At 47.6% G+C, this 12,610-nt stretch overlaps 2 protein-coding genes across 3 annotated transcripts in view; one reads left to right on the top strand and one right to left on the bottom strand.

The window, feature by feature from the left end:
* Positions 1–12,610, bottom strand: part of LOC119383050 (transmembrane protein 131) — a 60,262-nt gene that overhangs the window by 26,845 nt on the left and 20,807 nt on the right. For both annotated transcript variants that reach the window (XM_037651031.2, XM_037651032.2), the window contains exons 16-21: positions 11,230–11,346; positions 9,670–9,774; positions 9,028–9,108; positions 3,516–3,668; positions 2,508–2,583; positions 856–973 (exon numbers count right to left, since the gene is read on the bottom strand). In XM_037651031.2, coding sequence (XP_037506959.1) covers positions 856–973; positions 2,508–2,583; positions 3,516–3,668; positions 9,028–9,108; positions 9,670–9,774; positions 11,230–11,346 — 650 coding nt within the window. The remainder of the gene's footprint in view (positions 1–855; positions 974–2,507; positions 2,584–3,515; positions 3,669–9,027; positions 9,109–9,669; positions 9,775–11,229; positions 11,347–12,610) is intronic.
* LOC125757154 (uncharacterized) lies at positions 6,730–7,509 on the top strand. The gene has a single exon (XM_049412397.1). It carries the CDS (start codon positions 6,810–6,812, stop codon positions 7,311–7,313), a length of 504 nt encoding a protein of 167 aa, XP_049268354.1. The 5' UTR covers positions 6,730–6,809; the 3' UTR covers positions 7,314–7,509.

Raw genomic sequence — 12,610 nt, 5'->3', positions numbered from 1 at the left:
CTGGATGTTGTAGCAGAGATAAAAACCTAACATGTTCAAACCACTCCTCAGACATGCAACTCTCATCTAAATACTGTTTCACACATAGCATAAGTTCAGTAAACAACTTGGCATATTTTGTGGTTGCACATGTTTGCACGAGCCTGTATGTGAAGTGCCGAAATGTGACACAAATGATAACAATAAAAAGAAAACAAAGAAACCAATGAAATCCAAATTGATCTAAAACAATGCATATATTAACAGCTGTATAGCACAATCTGTTAAATTCTCAAAGAAACTTTTTTTCATTAGCTATTGAGTCTAAACAAAGAACAATTTCACGTAGCTGCATACTGGTAAAAAATAATGTCGTTTCTTGAGCAAACACTGCTATGAAGTTAGCCTCTGCAGCATTACACACTATGAACGAAATAACGTATAGGTGTTTTAGTCATGCCATTAGGAAGACATGAAATCTGCTGCCGGTCACAGACAAAAACAACGGCGTTACATCAGACCACAAAAAGGCCTAGCGGCAGTTTCGCCATACAGAAAAGGCACACAGCATGCAGGTGGCAATTTTTGAAGGAATTTTGGAATGTTACTGTAGCGCTTGCAGCAAAAACCTGTCTATAAATAGAAATAATGTGTTGGTGCTTCCTTGTGCACGTGTTTATGGAACCGCCAGTGGAGAACTGTGAGTGGCCACATGACAACCAATGGCAATAAACAATTTTGTTACTGGACTTAACATTAGGCAAGACTCAAGGTAACAGTACCGTGCAGTGGGCTCATTTATATGAACACTGCATGATACCCGGCCCTCTGATGACTAGCACAGACGAGACAAAACAGAGAAAAAAAGACACCTACACGTGCCGTCTGCTTTCCTGCACAGCCAGCCAGCGTGAGTGGATGCTTTGAAAGATCTCGAGGTCTGCATCACCAACATCACTGGGCAGGTTCAAACCAGATAACCACTGGTGGCCCTCTGCAAAGAAGCACACCAGAACTTGCATGCCAGCTTAAACACACCTGTCGGACAATCTATTTGATACAGTGGAACCTCGTTAATGCGTACCTGCCGGGAACACCGCGTAACTACGCACTAAACGGTAGTACGCATTAACCACCAAGTAAAGATTTGCATCTCCTCGCGTACGCCATCGCCGCCAGCAAAGAAATAAATACAGTGCCACAGCAAATATTGCCTAAAGTACCCATTGCAAAGCCTTTTCTTTCTTTTTGCCAAAGTGGAGAAAAGATTCTGGTACTCTCGCACGACCGTCCGATAGTGCCGATAGCGCGCGGTGGCGACGCCAAGCAGCATTTCGGAACTATTACAACATAGCGACAGAACGGACAGTGTCGGCTTTCCGCGATATATGTGCGTGCGTCTGTCCGCGATCTGCTCATAAACGAAAAGTGACGCAGTTCCAGTGAAACGCGGTACGGCTGCGTGGAGCCCATCGTCTCCTGGCTAGTTGCGTGCAGCGCGTCGCCTTCTCGGCTCACGCCGTCACTGCCGGGCCGCTTGCTGTACCGCAAGCGCGCATTTGTCGTGGGAGTGTTCTTCGTACCCACTTCGCTCCAGACCGTGCACAGATGCGGCGAGTAGCTTGTTCGGTTAACGCGGCGATGACGAACTTCCTGCAAGCGATGCGCACTCCGCGACGCTGTAGCGGTCCTGGCAGCGAACGGCAGCGCGTTTGTGTGGTCGCCCAATAAAAGCGTGCAGTATGGTTACAACAGCGCTACGCTTGCTGTACCGTACGTGTGCGTTTAACGTGCTAGCGTCAATGCAGAGGTTTCTCGTCGCCCGCAACCAGCAACGCTCAACTCCGCAACAGCGAGCTGCTTTCTTTTCTACAAAGCGGCGCGCGCTTGAACACGGCCCCGCGCAACGAGGCGGCAGCGATCGGCGGCCCAGCGCGTTCAGGTTGTCGCCTATTAAAAGCGTGCAGTAGGCTTAAAGTGGTGCTGCGCCGCACGCGTGCTCGAGCAGATATCTGAAGATACTTACTGTGATAAGGTTGTCGGCGATAAGTCATGCTGGCGCGTTCGTCGGTGGCCGCCGCCTCACCTTCGTTCTTTCCCGCTTACCCGCAAAGGCATCGCCGCAATCGCACGGAAGTCGGAATCAGTGATCAACCGATCTACGCACTTCTCGAAAAGACGGAAACCCTTTGGCGGCACATTGTGGCGTCGGGAAGTTCAGCGGCGCAGTAAAATTTTATGGCACAAAACGTTATCGCGGTACTCAGGGTACGCACTAACCGGTAGGCGCAGGGCGAAGTACTACGGCTTAAGCGGTCAGCGAATGCATTGGGCTCTATGAGACTCGGTCGGGGATTCGTCGCAACTACGTTTTAACCGTTAGTACGCTTAAAGCGGGTACGTATTAACGAGGTTTGACTGTATATAGGCTGTGGTCCTGTCAAATGCACCGTTTATACTTTTGTAAGGCACACAGGCATTGGAAGTGACTACCAAGCACTCAGATGCAGTGGCTGTTACCTACTCACCTGCTGTTACTGTTGGCAGCCCGCTGTAGCACTCCTTCTTGCACTCACGTCTGGGGTCAAAGTACAGCTTCCCTGCCTGTGCAAACAGATTAACACGATAAACCTACTGCAGAGGCATGCAATGACTGTGCTGTAACAGCACTTGCAGTTAGATGATCCCGTGTGCTGTGCAGAGTGTGTTGGCATGTGCAGGTGAAAACAAGTGTACATTTAAAGAAACAAAAACAGAAATCAAAGGAATGTAATTGGACGAGTGCTGAATACAAGTGTAAAAACATGCTACTGCAGATTTTCGAAAGTGCACACTTTTCACACACTTGTATTGCCCATCAAGTTATAAAAGTATACGCTACAAGTCAAACACGAAGAAACAAAAATAAAGCCACTACAATCGCTATCAAAGGGGTGTACGAGTTTTATCTGTAAGGGAGAAGTGTCATGCTTCCAAACATGTGCAACACACTCGGCCAGTCATCTGTGATCCTAGAAGGGCTGGCATAACATATGGTGAATTCCATTGGCGGATTCAGAGTGGCCGACGAACTCTACGCCGGAGCACTCCACTCTGGCGGAGAGCAACAGAAGAAATCTGCCAACGGAACACAAGCGTCATCGCCAGAGCAAACGGTAGGGGGCGCTAGCGCACATCTGCTTTGCAAGCGCCCAGTATTACTCGCGGTTCGCGCAGTTTTCGCTTTCACGGGCGAGAGCGGAGAGAACGGGTGCGATCGGACAGCGCATTTCATTGCGCACGCAGTACGCCACGCTCTGCGCATGCGCATGACGCTTGCGACTTCCGGTCAAATCCGCCGCTTTTCGTGGAGTAGAGAGAGCTGCTCCGTGGAGTGGATCTGGCGCAGGAGCTGCTCCAGCTCTGCCAATGAAACATACAGGGAGCACTCTCAATCCGCCAATGGAACAGACTTGCTCCGAGTGGAGCAGAAAAACTGCTACTGGAAGTGCTCCGAATCTGCCAATGGAATTCACCAATAAGCACACACTACTTACCCAGTTTTTACTCCTTGGTTGCAGCACAGGCGAAGCATTCTGAGTCACTTCGAAATAAAACCTAGAATCTTCAGGAACTGTTTGCACGGAAGTCACCGTCATTGAGTGTGAAAATGTACTGTGGATGTACAGATTCTGCGATGACACTTTACCCTGGGGAGAAAGCAGCAGAGTGATGTGAATTAACGCTACATCAACGCTGATAATGCATTCAAACTATGGCTTACAATTGCAGCATTCATGATGTGAGAGAAGGGCCATTTTCATTAACAACCACGAGCATGTGTACTGATGCGGCAGCGTCAAAAAAAAAAAAAAAAGATCTCAAACAAAGACTGCATCTCAATTTTGTTACGAAAGGTGCAGAGGAGGCCGAATGCTAAAAAATTTTCAGCTTGTAAGAAGGACACAGAGACAGCATAGTATTGGCCTAATGTTTTGCTGCCAAGTTTCCACTGCTTGTCCTTTCAATTTCATCTGAGCTCATCATGTGAATAATTATCCTAACAGGATAATGATTATGCAGACTATATTCGATTGCCGCATTCTAGCAGTACTTCAAACGAGCTTACAAGACGTAACACAACCGACTGAAATATTTAAGAAACATCATGGTCTTATCCTTACTGGTTCGTGTACGAGTACGCATGGTTCTGTTAAAGCATGTTTGTAGCAAAAAACACAAAGGTGCCTTTAATACAACAAACAAAATAGCAGTTATCAAATCAACGTGTCTCTATCTTTTTTTAAAGTTCTGCTCTTCTAATTTGATCTCATCATCCTGTATTTTTGATGTCATAACCCCAGTGTTATGAGACAGCAAGCATACTCCTTTTAGTTAAATACTTTTCTAGCACTCGTTCTTTCTCGCTTCATTGATTATTGTCCTTGCATGCATCTTATGTCACTGTTTCTTAAATTTGTCCCTTTTCTGAACTACCATATTTTTGCACGTAATCTGTTTGTAATCACTGCCTCACTTATTTACGTTCAGTACAATTTTGACATCTTCGTTTTAACTGATGATAATTTCTGGGGATTGAAGTGCAAGAACCACAATATAATTATGAGCCGCACCGTAGTGGATGGCTCCAGATAATTTCGACCACCTGGGGTTCTTTAACATGCACTGACTTCGCACGGTACAATGGCCTCTAGCATTTCGCCTTGATCGAAATGTGACCTCCAAGGTCACATTTCTGAAACTCGTGTCTTTCGAGACGGAAACTCTCGTCTTTCGGGTCAGCAGCCGAGCACTGTAACCACTGCGCCACAACAGCAGCACCTTTGTTGTTATTCGTCAATATTTACTCTACATTCAATACCGTTTCCTTATGATTTTGTAGCGAACCCTTCCTGTCTTGCATATTTCAGTTGTTCACAAAAACATGTTCACATTTTCTTATGTCATACTTTTCTTGATTGCGAAATTACTATCAGTCTTAGCACCCTGTCCTGCATTTTCGTTCCTTTCCAGCCTAAACACATTTGGCCTAAACACATTCAATAAATTAACTAAATGACTGCCCGTATTTTCCTTATTATACACAGTACTGAGATTCCTATGCAACTCTCTAAAACGACTAATACAGTTGAACCCGTTTATAACGAACTCGAAAGTGTCGCGAAAAGTGGTCGTTATATCAGTAGTTCGTTGTACAGTCGATCCCGGGTATATCGAACTCGGATATATCGAATTATTGGCTATATCGAACAACTGAAAAATCCCCTTGAAAAACCTATGTAAAAGTATAGGGCACGTGTGCACGTATATCGAACACTCGTACGCCGACGGATTCGATATATCGAACGCTGCGCCGCGCCGGAGCCGTGATAATGACCGCAATTCGGTCGCGTTCCAAAAAAGTTACGGACCCTCTTCATGCGCGCGCGTCGAAAATGTGACCGCGTCCACACACTCAAGCATGCAATCGCCAAAAGCATAGCCTTCGAGATCCATTTCCGTCGGCGCCTCATGCAGCGCTGGCTACTTCAGATCTCGAAGGCCATGCCTTTGCGAACTGTACACCCCTGGCGTTATTTTTTTCGTCCTTTTTTTTTCACCAATGTTGCGGCTGCCTGCTGCGAAAGCCCAAGTGCCATTGCCATCGCCGAGAGCATGTTTCGACAGCATGTGCTGCAGGTTGCTTTGTTGGTTGTGTGTAGCGTGCTGCGATAGTGTCCTCTCGCCGCTCCGACTTCCGACTTGTGCTTGCTTGCGCGCGACCAAGGTGTGCGCGGTATCTGTCGACCCTGATCGCCATGGACGCGAAGAAGCGGAAGAACTTGGATTTGGCGACCAAAACCGACATCATTCGGCGCGTGGAGGCTGGAGAAAAAAAGTCGTCGGTCGCAGAAGCATTCGGCATTCCTCGGAGCACGCTGAGCACGATTCTGCGGAACAAAGCCGATGTAAAGGCGAAGGCTGCCCAGTCGTGCCGTTCTCAGGCTTGTCGTGTGCGTGTTCCTGCGTACGACAATGTTGAGAAAGCGCTGTACGCCTGGTTTTTGGAGACTCGGGCGAAAAACATTCCGATTGACGGCCCGATGCTGATGGAAAAAGCAAAGTGGTTTGCTGCGGCCTTGGGGGTTGACGGCTTCACTGGTGGCACCGGCTGGCAGCAGCGCTTCAAGACTCGCTACGGCATCGTTGGAAAGACCCTGTCCGGCGAAAGCGGCGCGACAAACAGCCAGGACATGGAGAAGTGGCTCTCCGAAGAGTGGCCGAACATTCGCGACAACTTTGCGCCGTCGGATATTTACAACGCCGACGAAACGGCGCTGTTCTGGCAGATGTTGCCTAACAAGACGTTGGACTTGAAAGGGACTTCGTGCCATGGGGGAAAGATGAGCAAAGTGCGCGTCTCGATTTTGCTCGCGGCGAACATGGATGGCTCCTGCAAGCTGCGGCCATTCGTTATCGGCAAGAGCAAGTCGCCGCGCTGCTTCAAGAACGCGAAGAGCCTCCCAGTCCGATACGCGTTCAATAAGAAAGCGTGGATGACGCGGGACCTGTTTTCCGAATGGATTCGCGCATGGGATGCCGAATTGGAGAAATCAGATCGAAACATTTGCCTTCTGGTGGACAATTGTTCCGCGCACCACGTCGTGAGCCAGTTGAAAAGGATAACGGTCAAGTTTTTGCCGCCCAACACCACGGCAAGGTTGCAGCCTCTCGACCAAGGCATCATTAAAGCATTCAAGGTCGGATACAGGCGACGTCTGGTGCAACGGCTCCTGATAAGCCTTCGGTTGGGGGTCGAACCGAAAATCGACCTCCTTGGAGCGATCCAGATGATGACTGGGGCATGGAATGACGTGAAAAAAACCACAGTCGTAAACTGCTTTCGTAAAGCTGGATTTCTAGCGTCACCTGACGACTTCGAAAGCGACATTACAGCAGACGACGACATGGGGTGCCTCGAGAATGACTTTCGCCAACTCTCGGCGTTTCCGGGTGCCATCGCCGATGGGGCCACTGCAAGCGATTTCGTCGGCGCTGATGACGACGTGCAAGCAGTTTCGGACCTCACCGATGCTGAAATCGTGGCCGACGTCGCTGGTGCCGATGAGGCGGACCTCAGCAGCGATGATGATGCTGACGACGCCTCGAAGAAACCCTGCGCCGCTGCAGAACTTGCGTCGGCATTCAGCCTCATTCGCCGCTGTTGTGGCGCAATGGAAGGCGCAGGACTTGGCTATCTGGAGGGCCTCAGCAATATTGAGGATGGCCTCATGAAATTCATGGCTGACAAAAAGAAGCAATCCAACGTCACGGACTTTTTTCATGCCAAATAAAGTGCGGCTGTTTTCGTGTATTCTTTTGATATTCTGCGCAAGTCGGCAAGCTCCTGCTTGGCACAGACTCTGGAAACCGCTCCGAGACTCGCCGCGTTACAAGGTAACACTTAAATGGACATATTTTATATTTCGAATTATCGATATATCGAACTATTTCGCGATCCCCTTCGAGTTCGATATATCCGGGATCGACTGTATATGGATTCGCCCTTAAAAACGTGCGCTTAGCGGCCAAGCCGTTTTTTTTTTCTTTGCACTTTTATTAAAGTGCTAACAACCCCTTTGGTGACAAGCTAAGCCTTTTCGCGTCGTGAAGTGACGCCCGCTGCGTGCTCACGAGTGAATTAACCGTCTTTGCAATGAGCTGACACCATTTCACCGAAGCGCGGTACCGCGACGTGGAGCCGATCATCCCTGGCTAGTTGCGTGCAGCGCGTCACCTACTCGGCTCGCGAAGTCACTGCCAGGCCGCTTGCTGTATGCCGTATGCGCGCGTTTGTACTTTCTTCGTGCTTGCTTCACTCCGGACCGTGCACGGGTGTGGCGACTAGCCTCTTCGTTCAACGCGGCGAAAACAAGCATTTTGCAAGCAACGCGCACTCGACGTCTCCGCGATGCTCTCGCGGCCCTGCACGGCGATGCACGGCGCACTTGAGTTGTCACGTAGTCAAACACGCAGTATATGCTCGCTATCAGTGCATCGACGTTTCTCGGTGCCCACGCCGCTCAACAACAGCGAGCTACTTTCGTTTCTACAAAGCGACGCGCACTTTAAAGCGGTCTCGCACGACGCGGCGGCGGCGAACTAGCGAATGGCAGGCAGCATGGCGCGCTCGTACCGCCGTCAATCCGCAGTGTACGGCGTACGCCACACGCGCAGCCGAGCGGATATCTACAGATGACTGTGATAAGGTTGTCGGCTATAAGTCATAATGGCACGTTCATCGACGGCCGCCACCTCGCCTTCGCTCTTTTCTGATGCTTATCCGCGAAAGCATCGCCGCAATCGCGCGGAAGTCGTAATCACCGATCGACCGGTCTCTGCCGTTACCGAAAAGACTGACGACTTTTTGCGGCACATTGCGGCGTCGACGAGTTTAGGGACGCAGTGAACCTTTTTGCGATGGAAAGTTATCGCGGTTATCACTTCTTGCATTTATGCCTTCTTGCGTTCCAAGGCATTGTTTGGTTCATCGCAGGCGGTCGTAGCTGCAGAGAACGGCGTCAGGATAGGTTACCGTGCGAAAGCTGACCGCAAGGCTTCATGCTGCCTACTATTTTTTTTCTTCCTCACTGCCATTCTGCCACTGAAGAAACGCCTGGAAAGTGAGCGACCTCGCTCGCAGCGTCCGAAATCTGCGAGCGGAGCTCGCCGATCTGGGATATCTTAGTCGCGAGCACCGTGGTCGCAAGTTAACTGGAGCGGGGCACGCGCGCGCGCGCTCCCCTGTCACGCTTTATAAGGAATGTTTTAACTTTTTTTCGCTTCGTATGCACCATATTTTTACCGCGACCGTGTCTGAAGTGTTCGTTGTAAAAGTAGGAGGCCTTGAAAAATGTTCGCTATATGTCGACGCAGCTTCAATGGTATAGCATAGGAAAATCGTAAGTGCACCGAAATATGGTCGTTATAACCGATAGATCGTTATATGTGGGATCGTTATAAGTGGGTTCGACTGTAGTATGCTCAAGAAAACAGACGACAACATACCGGAAATGCATTCTCGAATACAATCGGATCCGACATGAGGCTGCCCTTAGCCGTTCTCATTGTGAACTGGACCTTAAGCACCTGCCATGCAAAAGGAAGAAGATACTGTGAGGTGGCAATGACGACAGCCAGGCACACTAACAATGAAAGTTGAAAGCAAATCCTTCTTCAATACACATTTGCCCAGAAAAAAAGAAAGGCACTGTGATGACTACGGCCACCGGAAAAGCCAGCAGCCATCGAATAAAATGCAACTACCCGTCAAAATGTCATATCGGCCATCAAACATAAACACTCGAACAACTCTTTGACACCTTTAAGCTTTGTATGACAGCTCGTATGAGACAGGTATCAAGCCCGCATGCACAGAACACACAATTTAAGTGCACGATCATCATGGATACTGAATCCATGTATATGGTACAAACATTACTTGGATAGATGCTCATAAAACAGGATGAAGTGCAAATTGACGGCCAACATGTAGCCGAAGTTTAAAAGACACTGCCATATTTTCTCTGCATCTGTAGAAAACGCTACAGGATCTACGGAACCTATGAAAGGACATGACGTTATTAATGTTCAAGTGTGATTTCACGCCAACTAGTGCTACAGTGTTCGAGGGTGATTTCTAGCCCTTACCTCGTGGTTTGTTTCGATGGAGGCTTCACCCCAGAAAACCCCCTCAGTCTCTGGTGCTGTGACAGTGATTCGAAACAGTGCATAATGCAGGGGCAGCAGTGTGACCTGATTAAAAGAAACATTGCTGGCTCTCAAGTACATGCAGACGAACTTGCACTGTAAAGCAGTCAGACCAAAAGCACAGCAATATTCCCCACATTTGCGATTCACTAGTCCTTACAAAAGTGGACTTGGTTAGCTGTTCAAATTGAAGCTCCATGATGACAATTCAGTTCACACGAAATGTACTAAGGCATTAAAGGGATATTAAAGGGGGACACTGAGTCAGTTTAGATAGATAACCTATTCTTTGAACAATACAATGTCATTATTTCACAACAATAATTTGACGATTAGATAAGAAAAATGAAGGTCAAGGTTTAGGTTTCCGAAATTCGCTCAATAACTCCACCACCAGTACTTCAGTGTATGGGCTGTAATGGCTCAGTAAAAGTTCCTGCCATACTCAGTACCTGGCTTCTTCAGGGCACTGTGTGTGTTATCCATTTTTACTAACAAACAACTACCCAGGTGCCATTAAAATCTGTGACCTCATGATGAGCTTGTGCGGAAATATCAAGGTAGTATTTTCAAGGTATATATTTCTTTTTGCACTCCAGGCCACTTTCTGTGGTTAAAGTGGCATTCCCAGTATCGTAGAAGGGTAAATTACTGATACATAACAAAATAATTTTGCTCTTCAGTGCCCCTTTAACGTACAAGGTTACACAGCTGTACAAGTCCTAGTACAGTCACAGTAGAAGAAGCTCAACCTAACAAACGCACACCTTTTTAACACCAAACGTTCCACAACAGAAGCTGCCATATTTCTCTCAAACTGAGCTCAAGTATAAGGAAGGCCTCACAAGTCGTATGCGGATTTCAGCAGCCTTTACACAAGGACAACCTACGGGACAGATCAAAACGAAAAACAGTGTTCCTTTGCTCACCCCGTACATTGCCAATGCTGTGATTGTGCTGTTCAATGTCCAGTTTGAAGGCATTGAAGAAGTTGCGAGTGAAGCAAGTGTTCTTTTCGATTGGCTGACAGAGGCAACTGAGCTAGTCTGTGTTTTAAATACACTCACACAGGGTGGTCCACCAGTCAGCACTAGCTGGGACGTGGGAGTTTTGAACCGCCACACCAAAACGCTAGTAATCATTGAGAGAATTGATATAGCCGGCATGAAAGCGTGAGGATTTTTTTATTTTGCAGACAAGTTCCCGTCATTATATCCAATAACAAGTCAATTTCACTTTGTTAAAACGTGGTTTCAAATAAACGTATCCCTACAGAGATTTCAAGTTGTTTACTTTTTCATACCTATCATTTCGTTATGTCCTGTTTCATTGTAATGAGGTTTGAATGTAATGCTTTACCAGGCTGACAGTTGTACGTCTGTCCCATCTATCTGCTGGTTTTCTCCTGTAAGGGTATTTACAGTTCATCAATCCCCACTGCCCTTCCAAGCCGACCCTATGACTGCACCTGAAAACAAGCGGATGCCAACACGCACACACCTTTCTCACGACGCTTGAGAAATTGTAGTTCCCGACTAGTGTGCTGCTGTTCTCAGCCTCAGCAGCAAGCTCGACTAATGTCTTGGTCATATTTGTGCCCCAGTGTTTGATTACCACCTGCAAAGTTGTATTACGAACAAAAATTAAAGAGGAATGTTAGTTGTAAAAGGCTCCGAGTTATCCTAATAATTGGACATATGTAGCGGCAGTAACACCAACAACTTAGAACAGGAAGTGGAGTGACACGGCAAAATAGTTATGGTTTGTAAGGTTAGTCGTACAAGACAATGACACAAGCAGAAAAGAAGGAATAGTGGAAGTGTTGTCCTTTCTGTTCCTCCTGACTCCACACCTACAAAGCGTAGCCCTTCAAAGCACAAGTGTCTACAACACATGGAAAACCCAACTCCTTACACACGGCGAGACTACAGTGACAGCAAATCAGGGTTCATAACAGCACTGAGGAAAAACAGAAGTGTTTTCCTGACGTAGTGTTTTCAAGGATTGGCACACTACTGACACGTGTAGTTGTTTTTTACCAATGACCATTTTCAATCAGCTAGAAACGTGGATTTATCACTTGGCGTAAGATGCGCCTTCATTCATCCTGATGCTGCAATGAGTAGGCAATATATGAAAATTTACGACACCAATAAATACAAAGGGTGAGGATGCGGAGCACCGTTTATTGTGGCTGAAACATGGCCCCCTGCCTGGGCGGTTGTCAGGTGAGCATGTGCAGATGCTTCAGTAAAACTTGTTGCTGGGTGGTAATAGGTGGATAGCAAAATGACGTCTTCCGGTTCGATGCCTAGCTCTTCGCTGTTTCAAGGTGTGTGCCGTTCAGTGTAATCGGGGATAAAACACTTGCTTTCTGCGACGCGGTTGTTACCAGTTATCTTACCTCCTCCCCGATTACACTGAACCGCAAACAACTTGAAGCAGCGAAGAGCTGAGCCTTGAAGGTTCCTTGAACCGGAAGTGCTGTAGCAGACGACGCGCCGTTTTGCTATCCACCTATTGGTGCATGCTTCATGAAACTACAAGACGCACACCACCAAAAAAAAGGCAGGCGAAAGGAATGAGCGTCACTCGCAAGTTGCGAGTGATGCAACAACAGACTGTTGCGAGTGACGCTCTTTCCTTTTGCCCGTCTTTTCTTGGCAGTTTGCATCTTGTAATGTCATGTGCAGATGCTCAGATAAAGAAGGTAAAACAGAGTGGAAAAAGGACAAGAGAAGCCAGTGAAATGAAGAAACAAAGATACAATTGTGAAACTAGCAAATGATTTGACTTTCACTGAAAATGGGATCGTTATTGGCATGCCTTCTTGTTTTGGAAGCTTCACAAATATTAGAGCCAATTCTAAACGGACTGCGAA

This window comes from Rhipicephalus sanguineus, chromosome 2 (genome assembly GCF_013339695.2).
Source record: "Rhipicephalus sanguineus isolate Rsan-2018 chromosome 2, BIME_Rsan_1.4, whole genome shotgun sequence".
Lineage (NCBI taxonomy): Eukaryota > Metazoa > Arthropoda > Arachnida > Ixodida > Ixodidae > Rhipicephalus > Rhipicephalus sanguineus.
The sequence above is the reverse complement of the archived record's forward strand: the minus strand, read 5'-3'. Positions and strand labels throughout refer to the sequence as shown.